The 27,138-nt window shown below is 38.6% G+C and overlaps 1 protein-coding gene across 1 annotated transcript in view; it reads left to right on the top strand.

The window, feature by feature from the left end:
- The window catches only part of LOC126162844 (uncharacterized), a 95,367-nt gene extending 70,910 nt beyond the window's left edge, over window positions 1-24,457 (top strand). The window contains exons 10-11 of the mRNA XM_049919612.1: window positions 1,978-2,193; window positions 24,010-24,457. Of these exons, the coding sequence (XP_049775569.1) occupies window positions 1,978-2,193; window positions 24,010-24,181 (388 nt within the window). The 3' untranslated portion in view covers window positions 24,182-24,457. The remainder of the gene's footprint in view (window positions 1-1,977; window positions 2,194-24,009) is intronic.
- Window positions 24,458-27,138: the final 2,681 nt, after the last annotated feature.

Genomic DNA, 27,138 nt, shown 5'->3' with positions numbered 1-27,138 from the left:
AAAATTTTTATGAATTCCTGCTTTATTAAAAAAAAAAATAGATTTTTCTTGAACTCTAACATATGTATTACATATATAATGGGAAAAAAGAAAAATTTAAGATGTAGATGTGCTTAACTATGTCTCAAATGTTGTAACTAACATCTTTTTTGAAAGTGAGTTAGAGTCGGAATAGCATTATATCTGACCTCCTTTACCTGCTTCTTAAATTTTTTGTGCCTTGAACTTTTTCATACCACTAGTGAACAACAAAATTCCTTGTTGTGACCACTATTGTTGTAAGTGAAGGCATCATGGGTGACACACTGAAAATTGAGGTTATGAATGGAGCACAGAAGTTATTTAATAAAGGGAACTGTCATGATGTTAATATTTGTGGGTGGTAGAACAATAAACAAAAGGGACTGAGGAATAGTGGATGTGCTTATATATGTCAAGAAGACGTGATTTTGTTTCTGAAAAACTGCCACCTGAGAGGGTGAGTACAATTATGTTGTAGCTGCTACTCATAATGAAAAATAGTTGCTCACATTTTGTGCAGCCAAAATGTTGTATTTCATTACCAACTGCAGATTTCTAACACTTAGTCCAAAATGGAATATCTGTTTAATATATCTGCTGTAGGCCCACTCCTCTTGGCAGAGCCTAGTTTCCAACAACATAATATTTTTCCCTTACATAGAGAAACAAAATGGCCTTTCACACAGATAACTGGATTTATTTTCAATGCCAAAGACAACAGTTTCTTTGTCTGTTAGATGGAACCAGGATCAAGAGGATTTTGGGGATCCCAGTGCACTAAACCAAGGTTTGTACATAGGCTTGTTCACAATAAAATTATGTCTGGCTACAAATTTCATGATGAACTACTACACTGAGGAGAAAAGTCATAACATCCTGTAGATGTGGTTTGACCAATTTTAGTAAAGGAGCTGAGAGACACTGGGAGAAGAAACCTGCCTATAGCTAACATTTGCTTTCCCTGTCTGGTATCATAAACTTTTGCCAATCAAAAACACATAAAATGAAGATTTGCTTCCCAAGCTGAAGAAAGGGATATTTATCAGCAGCTACAAAGTAAATAGTGGATTTACACATTGGTCTGCAAAACTCTTTGATGGCTGAGGATGTAAAGCTCAATGTACATATTTAGTGGAATAGCAAACAAAATTGTATTAAGTTTTTCAGTGAGTCTATGTTCTGCTACAGCTTCTTCATATTTGTATTGCAATAAACATTATCAATTTTGACCTGTTTTGTTGTATGTTCTTGAAATAAGATTCTGTTTCCGTAATGGGTAACACTGAAAAACAAGTGTGTTTCAGCAGTATAACATTGTAGTTGTGCAGATAGAATATTGTTCATCCAGGAAAATTAAAATAGTTCTATTTTTTCAAAGATAGCACACACAATTGTGTAATAACTCTCACAAAATTATGCATAAATGCATTCTGCCTCATATACACCATCTGCATGATGAACATCCAAATAAATAACCATAGAACAGTCTTTTTCTGTAATATTTACTTTATTTTAGTTACAATGTTCTTTGGGTGACTGATTCTGCTGCAAAAAGCAAGGAACACTACCTTGCAAGACCATATTTGGCATCTGTGCCACACATTATTACAGAACTAGATTGTAACTAGAGGAATGCTTTTCGATGAGGTTTGATGATTAGTCTCTGAAAAGAGATTTCCCATATCTAGACACTTCTGAAGTTTTAAGGACTAGAATTACCTAATATAGAATATTCTTTTGTTGGCATCATAACTTTCTTTTCATTAGATCTGTGATATCCATTTTGTGTCACTGTTTACTCACATAATAAAATAAGTAAATAAAGAATGTGTTTAACTCAAAAACGTATGGTATCTCGTACGTTAAATACATGTATAGTAATGTGTCTTTTATTTATGCTGAAAACTTACATGCTGCTGAGGTGATCAATATATACTATGTTCTGTTGTATGACAGGTTGTTAAGATTGATGGAGCATGGGTTAGTCAAGAGAGAATGGCATCGCTATTTTGGCAAACGGCCAGCCAGTGAGCTGCACTGTGAAGAAGCTAGTTCCAGTACTGGATTTGTGAGGATCACACTAGATGACGTGTGGCCTGCAGTTAAAATGTTTGGTGTGGGTCTGACAATTGCAATACTGCTGCTACCCACTGAGCTACTAGTGAGGCAATGGTTGGTACTATTAAAAAGCAATGATTTGTTGCCTCATAAAATGTTTTGACAAGCAAATTGTTAACATATATGGGCTTTTAAAAAGAAATGAGCCAGAGTCTGGAATGTGCAAACCAGTGACAAGAGGGTAATATCGTGGCATGTGTAATCACATTACTATACAGAGCTAGCAGCAGCATGCGTCAATTGGCCAATGCGGCCAGTCACATTGCAAACAGTGACATGGAGGCATCAACAGAAGAGCAAAGAGGTGTTGTTTGTTTTCTGACGGTGGAAGGAGTAGAAGGAACAAACATTCATTGACAGATGTCACAAGTGTACAGCGAACACTGCATGCCCCTTGCAAGGGTCAAGGCATAGAGTACTTCAGGGGAGGATGGGTGTCATTAGATGATGATGCACACTTTGGAGCACCACACTTCATTACCGATGGCATCGTCCAGCTGGTGGATGCACTCATTAGACCAGGACCACCGAGTGACAGTAAAAGCCATAGCCACCATGGTCGTATAGAACATCGGACGTGTTCACACCATCATGAAGGAATGAGTGCACATGCGCAAAGTGTGTACCCACTGGGTGCCCCACAGTCTTTGACCACACCAGGAGACATGTTGAATGGCCCTCTGTCTTACTCATCTGCAGCACTATGCTCGGGAAGGGAATGTGTTCCTGGCACGAGTGATGGCTGGAGATCAGTCATGGTGTCATCACTTCAAACCAGAATCAAAATGACAAAGTCTCCAGTGGAAGCATCCAGGGTCACTACCACCAAAAACACCCAAGGCCATCCACACAAGTGCAGGGAAGGTTATGCTGATGTTCTTCTTTGGCCCCCTTCTGATTCACTTCCTGCAGCACAGGACAACAGTGAATGCCTAGCATTACTTGCAAACCTTGACCACCCTTCGCCAAGTTATCAAATCAAAACGCCCAGACAATCTCACCTCTGGGGTCATTCTGCTCCATGACAATGCAAAGCCTCATACAGCCAACACAGTCATGGCGCTCCTGCAGAAATTCAAATGGGAGGTTCTCGGCTATCCTCCATACAGTCTAGACCTCTCTTCCTGTTATTATGCTATTTTTGGTCCCCTTAAAAAGGCCTTATTATGCCTCTGGCTCATTTCTTTTTGAACACCCCTAGTACATAATTTAATAACTTCATGGCAATCAATGCTTCCATTTTTATATTAGCATAGTTTATGTGGTGCTCATTAGAGTACGAATATGAAGCATAATCCATGAAAAGGAAACTCTAACAAAGATTGAGAGACAAAAGGGTGAACTGGGTGAAAGTAAAGTATAAAGTTTATCACAGAAGTAAGTAATATGTGAGACAATGTCACATGACTGTAACAGCAATACTAGCCATTTAATACCGTATTCCACATTTTTCTTGTTACTCAGCTGTACAACTGAGGCATAAGAGCACATGCAGCTGTTGCAAGTTGTGTCCATGTAAAGCTGAAACTCACTGATGATGTCACCATTACACAACAGAGAGAAAAGTGTTCTGGGACAAGTCTGTAATGTGGTCTCTATTATAAGTCAATAGAGTCTGTAGAATACAGATACATGTTAGCAGTAGAAGATGCTTGTTTAAATGAATTTCATTATTAGTCAACTGAACATCTGTGTCAGTGACACACTATCACAGAATCACTAGCACACAAAACTTGCTGAAAGAAAAGAAATTATGGAATAACAACATTTCGGATTTAAAAATATAGTGATAGTAATACTAACGAAATGCACATTATAACAATTAATATAATTGTACAAGTTTCAATAGTACCTGAGGAAAGGGGAAGACATTGGTAATGTCAGTATTTACCTAAGAGCCCCATTGAGCTACATGAACTCCATAAATGAACACCACATATGGCTTGGAAGACACACTTTATTATTATTATTATTATTATTACTATTTTGGAAGGCACACAAAAACTTAAATCTGGATGGCCACCAGATAAACAGGCCTGTAGTCTCTAGAGAATAACAGGTGCTGCATTTACCTGTCCACCTTTGTGACTTATAATTACAATAATACAATCAAATAAATGTTAAATAATAATATGTGAGCAATATTGCCTACCAGTTCATTAATTTCATGAATTAAATTCCCATAACACACTTAGGTGAATGTAAAGTATTCCTGTAGTAGATGAACGGAGCTTGACAGAAAAAAGTGCCCAACTTGCATATTAAAATCCAGAGTGTCACAATGAAAGCTTTCAACTCTTGTGTCCAGAACTGTGCTGAACTGATCCAGTGCCCTTAGCAGAATTATCAAAAGTTGCGTACTCACCCCACCCCAGTCTCCCGTAAGACTATCTTCCTACAATTTTTTAAAAATTTATTAGCCGATCATATAATTTTAAAAATAGCTTTAATAAAAAGTAAGTGTGATTGAGTAATATTACTTAAATGAACTGTATCAATGAAACATATCACACACAAAAAATTACATGTGTCATCATTACAAATAAATTATAGCTTGAATAAACTTTCAAAAACATTAAAAGTAAAAGAAAATCTAAATCTTACTGTTGAAGACAGCTATTGTACACTGTTTTTAGCAAGATGTCATATAAACAGCATATCTTATTTGCTCCTCACAGATAATTGATAGTGCATAAATTAATAATGAGAAAGTTAGTCAGTTATGTGTTCCATTGATCAATAGCATGGAAAACCCCTATGATGTGGAATGTGTCAAATGCACAGGAAATGCACACAGGAAACAAGGTGTTTTTTTATCATTACAGTGTTATACCTAAATATTTCTATTATCTATCCCATTCCCTTAAATGGCACAAAATGCATAAATTATATCTCCAGATTTATTTACTCATATTCAAGAATTCATCTATGGTATAGAAGGAGTTGTCAAGGAGGCACAATTTCAATTTGTTTTAGTAATTATTACTGCTGTCTGTCAGACATTTCATTTCACCTGGTAATTTATCAAAACTTTTTATAGCAGTATATTTTACCCCTTTCTGTGCCAAAGATAGGTTAAGTAAAGAATAGTGTAGGTCTTTCCTTTTTTTATGGTTGTAATCCTGAATGTTGCTGTTGATTTTAAACTAGTCCATGTTGTTGAGAAAAAATTTCATTTCTGAGTAAATGTACTGTGAAGCAGTTGTAAGAATTCCTAACCTTTTAAACAGATGCCTACAAGATGTGTGACTATGAACCCCACACATTATTCTAACCACTTTCTTTTGAGCGGTGAATACCTTTTGCTAAGTGTTGAGTTGCCCCAGAATATTATTTCATACGACATCAGAGAGTGGAAGTATGCAAAGTATGTTAGTTTACTAATTTCTACATTCTCAAAATTGGCAATTATTCTGATTGCAAAAGCTGCTGAACCTAGTCGCTTTAGGAGATCCAAAATATGAATTGTCCAATTAAGATTCCCATCTACATGTACACCCAAAAACTTAGTATGCTCTACCCTGGATACTGACTTCTTTTGATCTGTTATGTTTATTGAAGGAATTATATTTTCTGCAGCAGAAAATTGGATGTACTAAATAAAGAAAGAGGATGATCGAGTACAACTTCCTATAGGTACAAAACTCCCATAATACCATCAATCAGCCACATAAGTCTCAGTCTTTAATTCCCTTTTATTTACACAATAGATCTTGCCAACTGAGTACCAAAAGTAACCACTGGAGACGCATTTGAATCAAATATGTCCTCCATCTTTTTTTTTGTGTGCTTCTACCACTTCACATCTTGCTCCAGACCTCAGTCAGCATAAATCAGAGTAAATTGGAAGCCTTAAATAAAATATTACATTTCGTTCAGTACCTGCTCACTGACCATACAGTTGCAGCAACAAGAACTGCATTGTCGAACGCAAGTGAGCTGTGTAATGACAGGTGTGTGAATTAAGTGCACTGCTCCCACATAAAGCATTTTAGGAATTGACATCTGTTGGGTAGGAGTCATTTCTTTATCATGCTGCTTGGATGGAATGACACAGTAGAGGCAGCAAGGGAAACGTTAAGACAGGAACACAAGGGGTAGGAGAAGTCACATTCCTGTGCCTGTAGCCTTGACAGCACCTATATCACCACTTCCACAGTATGATCTGACTTGTGTCAGCCTATTACCTATTAAAATGTACATTATGCATTGATTTTTGAACAATAGTTAGTGGTGTGTTCATAACCTAAAGACCATTCATCAGTGAGTGAATGCTGCTGTTCCCTGTAAATAAGTTCATAATGTTAACCACAAATCTCATGAGCTTCTTAAATAGAGACCTAAATGAGCTCCATAAATGAACGCCATATATGGCATGGAAGGCAGACATTATGCTGCAGTCAGCAGGATGATGAACTCTCATGGAAATTGATTTTATCCTAATAAGTTGGCAATATCATGAGCTTCTTAAATAGAGACCTAAATGAGCTCCATAAATGAACGCCACATATGGCATGGAAGGCAGACATTAGGCTGCAGTCAGCAGGATGATGAACTCTCATGGAAATTGATTTTATCCTAATAAGTTGGCAATATCAGGGATTTCTATGACACTTTGGTAATTTTGAAAGACTCAGGGATTTCAACTGGTTGATGAAAGACACAAATGTCTACCTGTTGAGACATTTACCACAAAACACTGTGTGAGTCTTACTTAGGACACCAATCAGTTCTGGAGTCAGTAGTTGTGAGACGGAAGTTTAAGGCACTGAGTTTTAATGTTTCTTGTTCAATCACAAACCCATTCAATGTACACACTGATCTTGAGAGTCTTTGTTATTGTCCAGGAATTTTCATGCTGCTAGATTCATCTTCTGTTCTCTGATTGCGGGTGCAACATGCATGTCAGAATACGTAACGTAGCTATGCTTTCTTAGATCACTCAAGAGCATAGGTGTATTTTAATTTTTGTCCCAATAAATACAGATATATTTGAACATGCATGTACTATTGATAAACACTGAAATATTACTGCTTTGTTTTTTTTTTTTTTTAATAATTCAGTACAACTGTAGTGCATGTACCTAAAGTGGTAGCCACAAGATGTGCCCCTTGCATAGAGAGAAAAAAAAATATTTTGTCTAAGTAGTAGCACATATTACCAAATTTCATCACTACAATCAAAACGTCTATTTCTTATAGATTTTTTGTGCTATGTCAATCATTTCATCAGCCAGAATGATAAAAACAAAAGCCTTACAACAGTTTCAGGCACAATCACCACACTATGTTGTGAAACATCTCTTATGAACTTTTATTTGCCATTGTTGTTGCACGTTTGCATGTATAGTTTTATCATGGTATGCCTATTCCATTATTTCAACATAGAATGTTTTTAAATTTATGATACTGCTTGTGATGTTTTATTTGTCATCATCAGTATGTATCTTCTTTCGAAAAAAGAGTAGGGTAAGTCTGCTGTTGGCACAGCATTGATTTACAGTAGTTTTTTATTGCAGTAGCATGAGTAGATGAAGCTTTCCCTAGATTTGCTATAGGTGGCCTTACTTTCATTTGATATGGTGTTGTTACAGAAAGCAAACTTATATAATATTTAAAACATCTTAACTACTTATATAAACCAAATTGATATTTTATGAATAGAATGTACATGACATTCTGTAAAATTATAGAATGTAGTAATGAACCTGATTGGTTTGTTGATTGGCATGGGGGAGGGGACCAAACAGCAAGGTCATCAGTCCCATTGGATTAGGGAGGGATGGGAAAGGAAGTTGACTGTGCCCTTTCAAAGGTACCATCTGGCATTTGCCTGAAGCGATTTAGGGAAATCGCAGAAAACCTAAATCAGGATGGCCGGGCGCAGGTTTGAATTGTCATCCTCTTGAATGCAAGCCCAGTGTGCTAACCACTGCACCACCTCCACTGGTGAAGAGTGAACCTGAAAATGCTTCACAACTGCTAAATATATACAGGAACTAGATACATATCATAATAGGGGGTATCCCTGGGAACTGACTTTAGCCACCTTGAGAAAATGGAACTCGAAAGTATAATAAATCATGTAAGATATGAATGAAACAAAGGATTGTTTTCGTTTTTAGTTTTTTGTACACAGTACAATTACAAAAGTTTAGAATATACAACATTTTTTGTTTTTTGGATACTGTGTGGTAAAGTGTAAGAACTGGTTTCCTGAAATACCTGTTCATGATAGTACAGCATACAAATGACCATCTGAAATATTCGGCTAGTTTTTTAAATACCCTGCTATCATAGTTAAAACTTGACTGTGAAGAAGAAAACAAAACAACACATTATCACACCACATCTAGACTATTACATAAATATTGTTTCGTATAAAGTGTTGTTTAAAAATATACAGTGTATGTACTAATGGTATTGAGTATAGGTTTAGTTTTTGAGATACTGTGTGGTAAGAGTTAGTGAAAGGGAGAAACAATTTATATAATGGTTTAATGTCCTACTATTGCAATTAACATCGACTGTGAGGAAAAAGTGAACCTGTACAATTTCACAGAAATTTCTTTCTCATATTTGGTTGTAACAGGAAACCTATACATTGTTGTTTAAAAAAAAGTACATAGCATATATTTGCCTGAATCTCTATTAGAATATCAATAACAGTCTGATACAGAAAAAAATCACACAATTATTTGAAAGAATCTTTTTATCTACTGATTTATAATTAGTATTATTCTAATGAAATACAACTATAGAATTAAATGATGTAGTGAAATCTCTTTAAGATTCATTATTTCACTGCCTTTTAAATGTTCAGCACTGTAGGAAGAGATGGATTGCTACTTACCATAAAGAAGACATGTTAAGCTGCAGAGAGGAAAATTAAAAGACACTTACACAAAGCTTTCAGCCATAGCCTTCATCAGCAAAAGAGAAACAGAGAAATGCATAGCATTCATACACACAAGCAAGCACATCTCACACACACACATGACCGCCAACTCCGCCAGCTCAGGCCAGAATGCAACTATCACATGGGATAGCAGCAGCAATCTAGAGGGGTAGGGAAGGGATAGCAGTGTATAGGTGTGGGTGATAGATGAACACTGTCTGGCGGAGTGTGCAGGAACTGGAATGCCAACAGGTGTAGTGTCAGGAGGTTGTGAGGCAGGGAGGTGGGCAAAAAGGAGCAAAAAGGAGAGGAGCAGTGAAAGGGGGGCAGGTGTGTTGGCAAAGGGTGGCAAACAAAGAGGCTGGGAGACGGGAATGGGGAGGAGATGATGTTACACAGGGAGTGAAAACTGTTGGGTGGTGGGCGCGAGGACAGAATGTTACTGTAGCCAGGATAATCACAGGAGCAGAGAATGTGTTGTAAGAATAACTCCCATCTGCACAGTTTAGAGTGGAGTGGAGGATCCAGATGGCTCATGTTGTGAAGCAGTCAGTGAAATCAAGCATGTTATGTTCAGCTGCACTCCAAATCCCAACCCCTTGCCACAGTGATCATATGTCTGTGGAAGATCCAGTGCAAGATCTGTGCAATTCAACCACCCAGCAAATCCTATTCCAGTCCTGTCACAGGCTTATCCTAACCCATCAGAAGCTAGGCCACCTGTGAAACAAGCCATGTCATATACCAGCTCCACTGTAATCACTGCATAGTTCATTATATTAGTATGACTACCAACCAGCTGTCCACCTGGACGAACGGCCAACACCAAAATGTGGCCAAGAGCATGGTCTACCATGGTCTACCATGTGGCACAACATAGAGTTGAACAACATGCTTGATTTCAAAGGCTGCATCACAACCCCTGCAAATGGTAGTTATCCTTATAAACACATTCTCCACTCTCAACATTATCCCAACCTACTGCCCCACAACCTCCACCCACCAGTTTCTACCCCCTCTGTCCTGTTACCTCCTCCCTATCTGGGCCCCCTCACCATCAATGTATGCCACCTTCTGCCAATGGATCTGCCCTATCTTTCCCTTTCTCTGTTCCTCTCTTTTTCAGTCCCCCTCCCCCCTCCCACCTCCCTGCTCCGCAGCCTCCCAACACTCCACCTGGCAGTCTTGTCATGCCTCCATCTAGTCCCTGCACACTCAGCGAGACAGTACTCTTCTCTCCCCCAACCCATACCCTGCTTACCTCCCCTTTCCCCATCCCACTCCAGTTTGCTGCCTTTGTTCAACATGACGCATTCTTGTCTGAGCTGCCGATAATGGCAGTTGTGTGTGTAAGGTGTACATACTTGTGTGTATGTGTGTGTTGTTTTCTTTTCTGAAAAAACCTTTTGCCAAAAGCTAAATGTGTAACAGTCTTTTCATTGTTCCTGTCTGGATCTCAGTATGTCATCTTTATGATGAGTAGCGATCTGTCCTTTTCCTAAATTGTTAGAACAGCGATGTCAATTTTTCAATAGCTTAGCCAACTCATAAGAAAAGTTTTGGCTCTCTTTCAAAGCACATTTGACAAACATTGGAAATTTTTTCTTGTTTTCAAAAACAAGGTAAAACTCTTAAGAATAAATTATCTTTAATTATAAGACATGACATATTTGTGTATTTCTTCAAAATTATGATTTTTCAGGAAAAACAGTGAAATCTTTATTGTTGTGCTTGCATTTTGCAACCCCCCCCCCCCCCCCAGCCTTGTTAACTTCTTAATCAGATATTTTAGCATATTTCTCATTGCAGAGAGAATCAATTAACCACCACTTAAAAAAATTCTAGAATGTGAAAATCATATTTGATTAATAATATTCTGAAACATAATTTTTTTCATGTAACACACAGCAGTTTTTTCACATAATACTTCACTAATAAAGCATCATAATTTTTCCAAGTCAGCTCCTACAGAGTCACACAGACTTCTTTGAGTCTTGACAAAAATTACCAGATACATCATCAAATTTTACTTTTATGTGACAATATTGTTCCATTGTGATGAGAGGATATTAATTCAGTTTGCATGATAGCATAAGCTATCTAAACATCATGCATATAATTCTCCATGATAGTACAAAAATATTAAATTTTAATCCACCCTTAAAGTATTTTCCACGTTTAAGACAAAGGGATATATGTTTTCTTTTCAAAACCATGGAGAAAATGTCTTATTATTCATACAAAAGCATAAAAATACTTATTATTACTAAAGGAAGAAAAAGTTTAACCATTCCCCCATAGCAGTTCAAAGTCCCACGTCAAAATGTGTATCTGAAGAATAATGTTTTACGAAAAATTATAACCTTTTCATACACATTAAAAACTGTAAAAATTTTCAGTTGCTGTATTAGATATCACTACCTCCCATGCCTATTCTATTTCAAAACAGAATTTCACTGAACCTGCAACAAGCCTTCATGTGATTTCCTGATTGCTCTCAGTAGTGAATTGTAAAATGTCCATCATCTAGCTGTACTCTAGTTTTATGATGCATTCTTAAATAATACACACACCACAGTATTCAGTTAATTCTTCTGGTTTTCATATTTTTTATCGCTCACAATTTGTCTTTAAGATGTTACATATAACTCTAATCATAAGTGCAAACTACCAATTAACTATGAAACATTCAGACAGTGTACTTTCACATGCAAGTACTGATGGATGATTATCACTAAGTTAGTTTTGATTGCACAGTCACTGTACACAGTAGTTTTTCTGATTACTGATAGCAATATGCAAATTTTCATGTTGTTGACACACAAAAATCAATAAAATAATTAAAGCAGACATTAACATTGGTGGACAATTGATAACTAGGCACAGACACATGATGTTTCCCAAGTGCGGACTCTTAATGAGAAAGAAACTAAATGCTGTTAATGAGATGGCTGACACAGAGATATACTTGACTGAGCTCTACAATCGGACTTCATCACTAAGAAGTCAATTGGTTGGTACCTGGTGTGGATTCCTTGTATGTAAGAGCAGACACTGTGAAAGAGATATTAACAAACTGAAATTTAGACATCAACTGAGGATTCATTGTCTGGAGGGGATATATAAAGACAGGCATTTGTTATGAGGTGTGATAAAAAAGGAATGGGAATTTTTTAATTTTGTGGTCTTTATACTTCCAATTTTTAATTTTTGTTTTGTTTCATTGGTACATATGTTCCTGATTTAGGATTGCATTTTCAGCTGTTTTGAATATTTAGTTTATTGTTGACAGTCAAAAAGGTTTACATGTTTTGAGCACATGGTGAATTATTACTTTCCAAAAAGATGGCTCAAAGAATCTGCATTAAATTGGATTTGTGACTGCCTGTTGGAGAGGTCACAGTTCATGGTAATTGATGGAAAGTCATCGAGTAAAACAAAATTGATTTCTGGTGTTACCCAAGGTAGTGTTATAGGCACTTTACTGTTCCTTATGTATTGTAAATGATTTGGGAGACAAGCTGAGCAGCTGTTTTAGATTGTTTGCAGATGACTAATAAAGTCATTAGAAGATCAAAACAATTTGCAAAATGATTTAAAAAAGGTATCTGAATGGTGCAAAAATTGGCAGTTGACACTAAATAACGAAAAAAGTGAGGTCATCCACATGATTTCTAAAAGGAATACGTTAAACTTCAGTTACACAATAAATTAGTCAAATCTAAAGGCCATAAATGCAACTAAATACCTAGGAATTACAATTAGGAACAACTTAAATTGGAAAGAAGACATAGAAAATGTTGTGGGGAAGGCCAACTAAAGACTGAGTTTTGTTGGCAGGACACTTAGAAAATATAACAGATTTACTAAGGAAACTGCCCACACTACACTTGTCTGTCCTCTTTTAGAATACTGCTGCATCGTGTGGGGTCCTTACCAGATAGGACTGACAGAGTACATCAAAAAAGTTCAAAGAAAAGCAGCACATTTTGTATTATCATGAAATATGGGAGAGAGAGTCACAGAAATGATACAGGACTTTGGGCTAGACATAATTAAAACAAAGGTGTTTTTTGTTGTGATGGAATCTTCTCACGAAATTCCAGTCACCAATTTTCTCCCCCAAATGCGAAAATAATTTGTTGACACCAACCTACATAGGGAGAAATGATCACTACGATAAAATAAGGGAAATCAGAGCTCATACTGAAAGATATAGGTGTTCGTCCTTTCCATGAGCTATACGAGGTTGGAATAATAGAGAATTGTGAAGGTGGTTTGATGAACCCTCTGTCTGGAACTTAAATGTGATTTGTGGAGTGTCCATGCACATGTAGATGTAGAAATTTTGCTGGAAAAATGGAATCAACTGCAGCACTGCATTCAAAATGTTGAGTTTGGCTTTTGGCTAATCTGTGAGTAAGACATGAGTTTATGAGTGGTATTAACATTTTGAAGAGGATCAAGAATTTGTTGAAGATGATGATCAATCTGGATGCTCTAGCACATCAATTACTGTCAACAACGTGAAAGAAGTAAAGAAAATCATTCTGGAAAATCACTGAATCACCATCAGAGAGGTTTCTGATGATGTCCTTTGGCTCATGGCGAGCATTTTTTTTTCAGATGTTTTGGGCAAGATACATGTAGCAGCAAAGTTTTTTTCTACATTGTTGAATTTCAAGCAAAAATGACATCATATAGATATTGCTCAGGGATTGCCGAATGAAGTTGACAATAATCCAGAACTTCTAAAGAAGGTTATAACAGGTGACAAAATATGGGCATATGGGCATGACATTGAAACCAAGACCCAGTAATCCAATGGAAACCACTGAAGAGCCACAATAAAAAAAATAAAATAAAATAAAAAAATAAAAAAGAAGTAAAAATCCATACGTTCAATCACATATGAAGGTTATTTCCACTGTTTCCTTTGATCACAATGGGGTAGTGTATCATGAGTTCTTATCTTATAGTCATATGGTCAATAAGGAATCCTACTTGGAAGTTATGTGGCATTTTTGTGAAGCAATCTGAAGAAAACAATGAGAACTGTGACAGAATTGTGGTGCAAATTGCATCACTATAATGTTCCTGCTCACGCCTCAATGGTCCTTCATGATTTTTCACCAAAAGCAAAACTGTTATTTTGCCTCAGCCACCGTATTTGCTGGACATGGTCCTCTGCGTCTTCCCAAGGCTGAAGAGAACCATGGAAGGACATCATTTTGCCACCATTAATAAGATAAAACATAACTGCTGAAGGGGCTGAATATCATAACAAAAAGTAAGTTTCATAAGTGTTTCTGAAATTGTAAAAAGTGCTGGTGCAAGAGTATTACATCTGAGGGAGATTACTTTCAAGGAGACAAAGCTGGTGTTGATGAATAAATAAAGGTTTTTTAAGAAACACAAAAATTTCTGTTACTCTTTGATCACACCTTCTTTTTGTGAAATTGGTGACTGTTATTATAGCTTATAATAATATAAGGATCAAAATCAGTAGGAATGTTGGTCTATTAGATGATGTTGTAATTTTGTTTAACTATATTCCAGGAATTTTTTGAAATATTTAAGTTCAGTGTACTATGTGGTTGATACAATATAGCACCTACAACTACCAATTTTAATGTAAATTTCTTAGGTTAATAATTTCTCTAATTTTTCAAATTCTTAAAAACAAATACATTACCTGATTCATAAAAATTAGGGTAAAAAAAGTCAAATGTGGGAAAAATAAGCTTAGAGACTCAAATAACTTAAATATTTTTGGGTGTAGCAAAACTTTAAACGTGGATAATTCCTTAGGTAATGAGTTTTTGAAAAAAATTTAAATCATTACAAAAAGCATAAAAATAGTGCTATCCACTGAGTAAAGCATATTTGTGAATAAACTATTATTAGCTCACACCATTCCACGATTATCTGCTAACGGAAAAACTTCAATCACCATCTCTCTTAATTTACAATTTTTAATCAAAACCAAATATACCAATAGAATCACTTGACTGGAAACTGTAATGTGGCTAATAAGATTATGTAAAGTACTGCATGAATAATAATTTGGTAATTTTGTGCACATGTGGTATAACACGCATTCATGAATAAGTGGGAGATCAATTGACAGACCAGATACGAAGATTTGTTTAGTTAAGGAAGTGGTTGGTGGTAGATGGAATAATTCCATTTTGCTCCATTTCAGCACCCCCCCCCCTTTCCCAAAATTCCCTCTGGCATAAAGTCCTTATGAATAGCCTAGATTTTTTTTTCAACAACAGGATGCATACACTCTGGAACAGCTGAGAAATCTGGGAAAAGCACAGGAATTTTTTTATCCAGAGCGAAACCAGGGAAAACCTAGGAATTTTTTAGAATTCTGGAAATATTCATTGTTTTAGTTTTCAGTTAAGTTTTTGTAATGTTGACTGATGAGAACTGAAACTCTAACAAAGAAGGTTTTAGTCCAATACTGCAGAATAATACTGCAGCAATAAAACATTACCAAGAGAAAAACAACAAAATGAGACTTAAATTTCAAAGAAAATGTGCTATTTATACAAAATACAGTGCATTCACAAGCGTCTCCTGACAGCAGAATATGACAAAGGCTTTGGGGCAAAAACTATGCAATACTTAGTAACAACAAACTGGTTTCAGTGAGCATGACACCACAACTGTTTCCATCGGTTCTGTTTGATCAGCTGCCAGCAGGCTCTCATGCATCCACAGAGCTGAAGTTATATATGAGCAGCTCTCCCACTTTTGCTACTTGAAGCGTAGCTATTGGATGTGTAAGCAGAGCAGCAAGCAGCCAAATTCAGCCAGAAAAAAATTTCTGGTGCCCCCAAGCAGCCAGATTTATGCATACATAGAGGCAATATGAGTTGTAGTGGGGGGAGGGGGGGGGGGGGAGTGCTTAGCCTTGACATGATCCATATTTACATTTTGCAATAATGCTGCTTTCTCTACATTTATAGCTCTCACATAAAATGAAAACAAAAAGGATTTCTGTGACTTGGAGCTATCAAGTGAATTAAAATACATTCACATAATTACAGAAGACTAAAACATGTTATTAATGTCTGTTCTCTGATTTGATCTTATTCCCACATGATTGGGAATCAAGCATTAACTGTCTTGCAGAACAATGAAGTTACTTTTGTTGGTTTGGTAAGGAAACTGGGTTTTATTAATCCCTTCTGTGGAGGCAGCCAATTTATTTGAAACAAAGGATTTCATTCCACACTGTTGGCTAGTTCTGACTTTTAGCTGAATTTAAAAGGCACATTTTCATCTTCTGGTATGGATACCATAATTAAGAACCAAACATGAGATAATACAGTAATGGCACTCCAAGAAAATAAGCATCCCAAAAACCACACTGAAAAGCTTAATAGCAGATAGGAACCTACTTCAGGGTAAATCTGGACATACGAATGTGCATTTCAAGCCAAATTATACATTTTAGTATGGTTACAAAATTCTGATGCTCTTCAGTTGAAGATGAATAAGAGGGCAAATTTGGTCAGTAGTAAAGAATAAAATGTTTTGTTTATAAAACATTGACAGCTTTAGCAGAATTTTACTAATCTGCCTTCTGTGAAAAACAATGTTTTTTGATCATAAGATGTGTTTCAACAATTGTCTGGTACCTCCTCTTTGCTTGATGTTATTTTGTAATTGGTGTTGTTTACATCTTACATTTACAGAACCCCATTGTTGGGTAGTTTATAGACTGGCACCACACCATGGTTTATCATTGTTAACTCCCCACAAGGCTTTATGTTTATTCCTGGAGTAGAATATAAACTGTCAGTTATATAGCTTTTTGGCTCCACAGATAACCAAGTAATTTCATATACCATTTGAAGAAGTCTGAAAAATTTATTGTCTATAGTTATCATGTATACAAACAACTGTTTTTTTTATTTTTGCAAAAAATTTGTATTTCTTCTAACTAGCTTTTTTGTGGTATTGTGTTTATGTAAACCTGATTGGAAATGCTAGATACGTGCTGTAGAGTACGAATAAAAAAAAATCTATGTTTAAGTTACCACATAGCACATCAGCAATATATCAGCGTACTTTTGAGAATTGTAGAGTCTAATTTTTAATGAATATTATGCCAAGGACTGCTTTCTTATTTTGCATTCCTTATCTGGATAGGATATAACAGCTGTCCTCAGTACAATAACTCCGTTTGTCCTCTCCGAACAACATACTACAGTGCTGCCCACCGTCACATGATGCCCCACGGGGTATGAAATTCCAAACAGAAATGAAACGAAAGGCACATGAGCAAACACCAAGCACAGACTTCTTGTGCCATAGTAGCTGCACATGCACAGTAATACCTGTTTTCTCTCCTGGCAACTGTTCAGACAAACCTATTTTTAACAGGTCCCGGGGAAAAAATTGGGAATGTTGGTTTGAGAAGCATTACTTTCAAAGTATATTTCCTTTCACTCAGGATGAATTGTGTTATGTGTGAGAATGTCCAATAAATTTTTCAAATCAGAGAGCATTTGACTGTCATTCAAAACATGACATTCTGAGGACCAGCCATTTAGAAACATTTCAAGCCTGCAAGACCAGCCACTTATGTCATTATTTAAATTTTAATGGCACATTTGTGTTTGGTAAACCTTAAAGGGTAACACATGCAATGAAGAACCAGTATTATATCTGAAAGCTTAGCTTTGCTTGTAGCTATACATTATGGATATTAATTTAAACCATTAACTTTTCCTATTTGTGTCTTCATGCTAGTGGCTGGTGAGGTCACGTGACATGAACTATGACTGGCTGACAAAGGCTCATAGCAATATCAATTTCAAATGTTTGGAAACCAATATGCTGTATTTGGTGGAATTCATGTTTATACTTTTGTAATAACAAAATACGCAGTGTACATGTCATTGCATTTGTTTTCTAAACTGCTGGGAACTTATATGCTGATGTATAAAACCTTTACCATTCAAAGGATTGATAAATTTTATAGCTCTGAGGGAAAGAGTACTGTCACTTAACGTGAAAAAGTGTGCTTTCATGAAGGAAAAAGTGTATTTTTAACTGGGAAATCCGGGAAGAATCCGAAATGTTTTTTCTTGTCTGTGTATACACTCTGAAGAAACACTCTGGTGGTAGTTCAACACAGCTGTTTTTCACTATTATCCATGTGGTTACCATGGGAGATCAGTTGAGAGATAACTCAGTCTGATATGAAACATACATTTATTGAACACTTGTGCATATGACAGTTATGGCTGTTACACATATCATGAGCAAGAAGTTCATGCCAGACTCACTAGTCCAAAGAAAAAAGGTCCCCAAGATAGGGCACTCTGTGCCAGAGATGACTTAGAGGCCCCCCCCCCCCCCACACACACACAAACACACACACTCCCGGTAGTGCAGAGTGCTGCAGAGGGAAGGCTCACGAGAAGAAGTCGTAATCTTGGTGCCAATGTGGTGGGTGCAGGTGGTGGTTGACGTGGGAAGTGGGAAGTGGGAGTGGTGATGTCGGTGGTGCTGCAGCCTGGTGGGTCCAATGACTGCACGTGAGAGTTGACGGCAGGTAGAGATGAGTCAACCAAAGACAGGGCCAGTTTAAGTCCATTAACTGAGACTGTCTGGGGCCATCTGTGGAGATGGATGACAAACGTGTTGGTACTGAGGCGTAGTACACAGTGAGGGCCCAAATAGGGCAGCTGATGGGCTACTCGCACAGTGTCATTCTGCTGCATAACATAGTTGCATGTAGCTAGGTCCTTGTGGACAAACACGGAGGGAGGGGGGGGGGGGGGCTCGGGGGGCAGTGCAAGGGGGCGCGGAGGTGCGTGACGTGCGTGCGGACATGCTCAACCAGAGCAGAGAGATCCTTGGATGCGACCGGAGGTGACTCCTTGACGAACTGAGCAGGAAGAAGGAGTGGCTTGCCCTACAGAGCCTCAGCGAGCGTGGCATTAAGATCTTCATTATGAACCAAGCGAATACCCAGCAGGACACATTGGAGGTCCTCCAGCCATAGAACTCCATGGCACATTAGGGTGGCCTTGAGTGTGCAGTGCCACTGCTTGATGAGGCTGTTCGCCTGCGGCTGGTAAACTGTCATATGAAACTTGGCAACGCTGCAGAGTTCACAAAGTAGTGCAAAGAGTGCAGACTCAAATTGGTGTCTGTCCCTGGCCGGTGGTGAGATATAGGGCACAGCCAAAGTGAGCAACCCAAGCTGAGACGAAGGAACGGGCAACGGTCTCAGCCATTATGTCAGTAAGGGGGACCGCCTCAATCCAGCGGGTCACACAGTTGATGACTGACTAGATGTATCTGTAGCCCTCAGGTGGAGGAAGGGAACCAATGACATTGATATGGATGTGTCAGAAGCACCCCTTAGGGATGTCAAACTTGCCCAGATTAAGCTGGGCATGCCTGCTGACCTTGCTGTGCTGTCATGGAACACACCCACAGCTCCAAGCATGACAGTCTTGCTTGACACTGGCCAGACAAAGTGCTCCATAACCATCCACGTTGTGGCTCATGTCCCAGGGTGAGCTAAGCCATGCAAGGTGGTAAAGACCCTATGGCAGCGGGGACCAGGGACTGAAGTATGCACGTGGAGGTGTCACAAAGGACAGGGATTGCCAAACCGGTAGTACGTGGGGCTGGACAGAGAGCGATGAACTGTTGACTGATCTTAGCTGCTGTGTATTGTCATCTTTGGCTTGTAGTCGGGCAAGCTCCTCCAGATTCAGTGGTGTGGTTAGCAGGCAGATGTGGGAAAGGTAGCTTGAGGAATATGGTGGCTGTAAAAATTTGCCATACCCAGAAAATGATGGAGCTGAGCATAATCCTCGGGGAGAGGAAGTTTAAGTATGATTTCGACATGAGAACTCATCAGCAGAGACTGAATGGCCAAGGAAGATAACTGATGTTGGCAGCGAGGGCTGAAGGACTGAAGTGAGTTGAACTTGAAGCTTCTCAGCAGAGGAAGAAAAGATAAGGATATTGTCTAAGTAAGCATAAGAAAAAGGCAGAGGAAGCAAAATAGAATCAATGAACTGCTGCCATGTCTGGACAGCATTTTTCAATCCATAAGGCATGTAACAGCATTCAAATAGGCTGAAGGGTGTGATAATGGCCATCTTCAGAATATCCAGTGGATGCATAGGAATCTGCTGATATGTTTTGGAACAATCTAATATGGAGGGAAAGGTAGGACCATGAAGCAACTGTGTGAAATCTTGGATATGCGGTATGGGGTAGTTATTGATAATGGTGTGGGCATTAAGGGACCTATAGTGCCTGCACATGCGCAAGGTGCCATCCTTTTTGGGAACAAGGTGAATAGGGGAAGACCAGTTGCTATCAGAGGGGTGGAGGATGCCCAAAGCCAACAGATCCTGAAGGATTTCCTTGGAGCGCAGAAGTTTGGAAGCGTTAAGATGCATGGCCTTATAACAAACAGGTGGGCCATCAGTGGTGTGAATCTTATGGCAAGTGCCATTACTATGGCCAATAATAGTGTAGGGGAGTCAGCATGAGGGGTCAAGAAGGTATCCATAAGCAACGTTGGTTCACTGAGCATGATGAACAAGGATGACATAGGCAAGGTGTTGGCTGTAGTCGGCGATGGAAGGTGCAATGCATGAGTGAAGTGGCACGAAGAATCTGGAGAGGCACATGCAGGTGCATCTTGGAGATTCATCCACGGTGATGCAAAAAAAACAGCAGGTGGGGGAATTCTCAACACAGGAGCAGGTTGGCGAGAAGACTCTGTAGAGGTGTGTGCTGGGCCACCTTGCTGCGTGGCTGCAGGTAGTCGATGTATGGTATGCCATGCATGTGATGATTCGGTGCGCATTAAGATGCTCCTCATGTATAATGTGATGGATAGCCTCCACCAGAGGGCAGGAAAGACACTCAATGAGCAGTAATTTGGCCATTGAACATTTGTGTGAGGTGGGCAGTGAGAGGAGCAAATCACTGATGAGGTCCGTACGTGCGTGGAAATAGCTTACCAGGCAGACAAAATGGGTGCCGCTTTTGGAAATGCTGTGGATGTCCAGGTAGTGGTCCACTAAGGTGAACCAAGTTCTTGAGTTGTCTTTTTGCAATGCAGGTAGCTTAGGGAACCTGCCTGGCAACACATGTTGAGTCTGTACCGGGAGCTGGGATCCGTGCAGGTGGAGCAGGATGCCTCCAATGCTGAAAGTGCGGTAGTGGTGAATGGTGTGTCACCTGAGGTGTGAGTGGGGCGGTGGCTGCATGCAGCATGTGATATGGAGGGAGCAGAGGTGGTGGTGGGCGTATAAGCTGTCAAGGTGTGTCCAGCCAGCAAACCTGACGAACAAAGAGGCGTGGGTGTAACGGCCAGTGCTGTTGCAAAAGTGGGCGGGAGATGGTCGTGGTAGTGCCATGGGGTGGTGGACCTGGGATCCAGTGCAGATGGAATGGCCAGTGCCATTATGAAAGCAAGCAGAAAGTGGTCATGGTGCAACCATGGTGTGATGGTCGCGGAAACCAGCGCAGTCGAGGCGACCGGCATTGCTGAAACGGCTTGTGGAGGGTGGGGATGGGGGGGATGATGCAACAGTATGTAAATGAGAATGTGCTACCCAGTGCATTGTAATGTTCGATTCACAGTCCTGGAAGTTTGCTGGCACGCCAAGCCATCCCAAAGGTAAAGATGTACATGAAGGATAGACCACAATGTCTAACTAACTCACTTCGGTGTGAAATATACATTTATTGAACACTTGTGCATACAACAGTTATGGCTGTTACATATATCATGAGCAGAAAATTCATGCCAGACTCTCTAGTCCAAAGAAAAAAGGTCCCCAAAGATAGGGCACACTGTGCCATAGACACCACGGCCATTTTACTATTTTCATTATCCCAAAATATGTTCCATCGTATATGCAATTGCAGTCTTTCTCAGTGTATTCCAATGATGAATTCTTCTTGAGTTATCAGCCAAGTGGTGGTGTCGTCTTGTCACAACGTTTCGATGAGTTTCGCACTCATCGAAACATTGTGACAAAACAACACCACCACTCAGCTGATAACCTGAGAATAATTCATAATATTCCATCATAAAAACAAAATGTGTCACCTAGATGTTTGTCTACACCCATCAGTTTCCCCAAAAATGTTGACATCATCAATAGTAATAATAATAATAAATAAAATAGCCTCAGGTTGGAGTTATAATTTTATAAGTTTTATTCCATGATCGATTTGAAGACTTTCAAGTCTCATATACAGATGTAATAATAATTTTTTTTTCAAGATTACATGCATCAATGTACTTGTACTTCATAACATTATCTCCTGTAAAGTATACACCATAAACTAACCAGTGTACATGTTGTAAGGTTAGGTTAGAGATCTTGTGCTAAAATCATAATATACAAAAATTATAATTATTCATAATAAATACCAATACTGGATTAATAATATTTTTTGTCTTTAAATATTGATGTAATATAGTTTCATTTTAAATGTACACAGTAATGCAATTTTTGTTTTTCAAATTAAGTATTCATTGAAAATGAAAAGCTCAAAGTTTTAAATTTGTTTGAATAATGAGGCTCCTCCTACTGTATAGCATCTGTGATTATGGCTCTGATTTTTCTGACGATACTACCGCTCAGTCACTCTTTCCAGTTTCCCTTTTCATGGTGGATTTTGATTTGCATGTATTAAAGTTTATCTAATTTACAACAGATATGTCTGATATTTTACTTACAGTTTCTAAACTTTACATTCTGAAGATTCTGCTCAAGGAACCCAATAATGAAGGTGTAGTGGAACATGGAAAATGATTTCATCTGATTAGAGATCTGTCATCCATGCTAACATGGATTCAACAAACTCTAATCATAGAAACACAATCCTTTGATTACAATGGTTGGAGAAAGTAAAATTTCAATGGCTGTCCATTTGACTCATTTGTTACATGCTCTGTTGAATCTTATAACAACTGGCCTTCACACTGCAATTGCCACAAAGACATCAGACATTTGACACAAGATATGGATGTGACTGTTTGAGCCTGTTTTGTGACATATATCCTTGTATTCTTATCTACAACAACAATATGATTTCTGCCAAATATCATACCTGTACCCTACCTGAAACTTGAGCTTGTCCTGGAATGAAATGACATACTACAATCTTGCTTGTGCATTTGTTTTTTAATTCACACACTTAGAAGAAGGAGGCATACACCCCACTACACTATTAGTATTTCTGTGTGCACAAAGAGAGAGGATCTAGTGAAACAATTACAGTAATAGATCAAATATACACAATACAGCCACAAAACATACAGAGTCCATTAGCAATCATAACAGTATGATAAATAGTGATATTGGAAAATTAGAGAATCTATATTTAAGTTTCGGCCTTTAACAATAATGGTTCATAAAATCAATATAATCTTTAAAAAAAGGTAACAATTGTCCTATGTATTACAATAAGAGAATCCACTTGGTGTCTACTGTTAAAAATGTCATCACAACTGAACTGAAACATATTCTAGAATTGTAACATAATGAAACAGCCAAGCATGTGCAATGAAAATGAAAAGGGCAGTGCATAGTAACAAAAATAGACCCCTAAAATGTAATAGTAGTGATACAATAACCTTTATATTGAAATAAATAAGTTCCCTAAAATGATAAGTAGGTGAAACAGGAATAAATAAAGAAAGTATAGCAGTTGAAACATTGGTCATCACTATAGAAATGAATGGCCTGCAACAGTGATCGTAGCTATCCACCAATGAAATATTCTACACTTTATGCTTTCTTTCACTGCATTATGCATGACACTGGTATCAGAAAACTGGAAAATCGTTTAATTTAAGAACTGGAATTGTGTTACCTTTATTTCTAGAAAAATCATTATAGTCAGTTATTTCTACAACATGGACTAACGTTATCTGTATCCTTCTGTTACAGTACCAGATATATGCAAAGGAAATCTGCTGAACAGTATATAGAAGAGGTCACTTCCAATGACTGGTCATTTAGAAATAATGGAAGACGGTCCTCACACCAAGTGAAAACATTCTGGAACAAGCTTAATACTTTAATGCCCACTACAAAAACTGAGTTGCCCTTTATCCATTGACAATCCTGAATAGATAAGAAATATAATAGTTTATTCAAGGCTGTAATTTTCAGAAACTGTAAAAAAATATTTTTGGATAAATTTCAATCATCACTTGCAAATAGATTTTGTTATGCTTTAATGGTTTCAACAAATTAATTTGCCATCTTCAGAAGGCTACAAGATTAGGAAGCTTATTGTTGTGACTCGCCGATCTTTCAAAGTGCTGCCGCGCATTTACGCGTGTCCTCTACATGTGGCTCTGTCTGCCAGCCATGCAGCAGCAGCGCCACCTAAGCAGCCAGCCAGCCAGCAGCCGCTAGACTCGGACTCAGTTCTGATTTGACTGTTAAAGTGTACACAAGTCTTACTTTGTTTACTTGATCTGTGACTTACATGTACTGTGTCGTCCTTGAAATATATTTGTTCAATTTGAAGTTATAACAATTGGCAATGAGGTAGTGAAATTTTCTTTTTCATCGTTGACCCACAGGTTTCCATGGATACTTTAGAGCAACTATTGCAAGGTCTCATAGAACAGCAAACACTTCTCACCAATGCGATTCGTGATTTCGTCACGGCATCCAATGCGGGGCGTCTCTCGTCATTGTCTCTACCTCCTTTTCCTTCTTACGACAAGACGGCAGAAGACTGATCTGATTACAAAAAACGTCTTTGACAGCACTTCTTGGCATTTCATGTTGCAGATGACCAAACATGTAAGTCTCTGTTCCTTTCATGGATTTCACCTCAAATTCATCGGTTGTTGTTGTAATTGGCTCCTTTGAAAGATCCTGCGTCTTTGTTCTTTGCTGAAATGTGCTTACTTATGTCGGTATATTTACAAAAGCATATGCATGTGGTAGCCTCTCATGTTGCCTTTTATCATTGTCAAAAACAACTGAATCAATCCTATTGTGCTTGGGCTGCAGAACTTCACAGCCTCAGTCAAAAGTGTCAATTTGTTACTGACATTCACAAATAATTGTACGCCAATTCCATGGTAAGGGATGCTATTATCCGGTCGGCGCCCGACAAAGAAGTTAGGAAATATGCCCTTCAGTTGGCAAATCTGACTCTAGATGAAGTCCTATCCATCGCTCAGTCTTTTGAAATTTCTCGCACCACTGGAGCACAAATAGAGGCATGGGGTGATGTTGGGGACATACAACCTCTGTGCACTGTTGACGAAGCATGCGGCGTGTCCCCGCCAGCCAACGTGGCCGCAGTACACTCCCAAGCGCAGCCTCGGCCTAACCATAAACAAACCTCTAAGAAACTGCAGCAAACCCCACGGCAACTTCTTTCATGTCCGCAGTGTTTTACGAAACATTCACGAGAGGATTATCCCCAATGTTGGGCCTTTTTTCACAAATGCAACAAGAATGGGTCATGTATCATCCGTTTGCAAATCCGACCACATACCTGATGTTCATGAACATGATGCTGATTCTGCTTCTGTGTTGTCTGTCAATTGTACTTCTTCCCTTTAAGGGAAGTTATTCCTCATTGTCCAAATACTTGGTTGGGATGTTCGCATGCAGGTGGATACTGGTTCTGCTGCCACTATCATCAATTCTCAGACGTATCTTCAGTTGGGTTCTCCAATCCTGTCACCTGTCACTAGGCAATTACAGACTTACAATAAACAACAGATTTCTCTCTTGGGACAATTTGATGCTGAGGTATCTTACAAATCTGTCATTCACACTGTTCCCATATTTGTGGTCGATCGTAGTAATGTGGAGAATCTTTTTGGTTTCGATGTCTTTCGCGTTTTTGGGTTCTCCATATATGACTCTGTCAATATCGTCTCTGATGCTATTCCTTATGCTCAATTGGATTTCTTGTCGATGATATTTTCATCCCTTTTTTTCTCCTGGGTTAGGCCGTGCAAACGACTTTGAAGCTCATATCATGCACAAACCCACTGCTCGGCCTAAGTTTTTTCAGGCTCAGCCCATTCCTGTGGCCCTTTGTGATCGGGTCAAACGGGAGCTGGATCATCTCACTGATTCAGGGGTCTTGCTTCCTGTCACTTCCAGTGAGTGGTCCTCTCCTGTCATTGTAGATTGCTAAGTCCAATGGTGATATTCATCTCTGTGGCGATTTCAAAGCCACTGTAAATGCTCAATGCCTCATTGATACTTACCCTATGCCTCGACCTGAAGAATTGTTCACTAAACTTGCTGGAGGCCAGTATTTTTCTAAACTTGACCTGTCAGAAGCTTATCATCAACTTCCTCTCGATACTGCTTCTTGGCAGTTTCTGGTCCTTAACATGCTTTTCGGCATCTATCAATACCAACGATTGCCATTCGGGTTTGTCAGCGCTCCTGCTCTCTTTCAGCGATTCTTGGAACAATTATTGCTCACTGCCCCTGGGTGTATAAATTGCATGGACGACATTGTTGTCACTGGCTCCACCACTGAAGAACATCTTCAGAATCTCCGCACACTTTTTCATGTTTTACAGACTGCTGGTCTTAAGTGTAATCTTGAGAAATAATAATTTTTTTCAGGCATCTATCATGTACTTGGGGTTTCAACTCTATCGGGATGGTATTCGTCCAATTCAGCAAACTGTCACTGCGATCGATGCCCTTCCTCACCCTACATCTATTAAGGAACTGCAGGCCTTCTTGGGGAAAATAGCTCACTATCACAGGTTTTTACCGTCTGCTGCTTCAGTGGCTCAGCCGTTGCATCGCCTGTTGCATAAAAACATGCCTTTTCACTGGTCCAGAATCTGAAGACTATGCTGAAACAGGCCATGTGCCTGGCTACTTGTCAACCTGGCCAACATTTTGTTCTTGCCACGGACGCCTCTCAATACGGGATTGGTGCAGTCCTTGCACATCGTTTTTCTGATGGTTCTGAACAACCCATTGCTTATGCCTCCAAAACGCTCACGGATGCCCAACAAAAGTATTCTCAAATTGAAAAAGAAGCTTTGGCCATTATTTATGCTCTTCATA

This window comes from Schistocerca cancellata, chromosome 1 (genome assembly GCF_023864275.1).
Source record: "Schistocerca cancellata isolate TAMUIC-IGC-003103 chromosome 1, iqSchCanc2.1, whole genome shotgun sequence".
NCBI classification, from domain to species: Eukaryota; Metazoa; Arthropoda; class Insecta; order Orthoptera; family Acrididae; genus Schistocerca; species Schistocerca cancellata.
The sequence above is the reverse complement of the archived record's forward strand: the minus strand, read 5'-3'. Positions and strand labels throughout refer to the sequence as shown.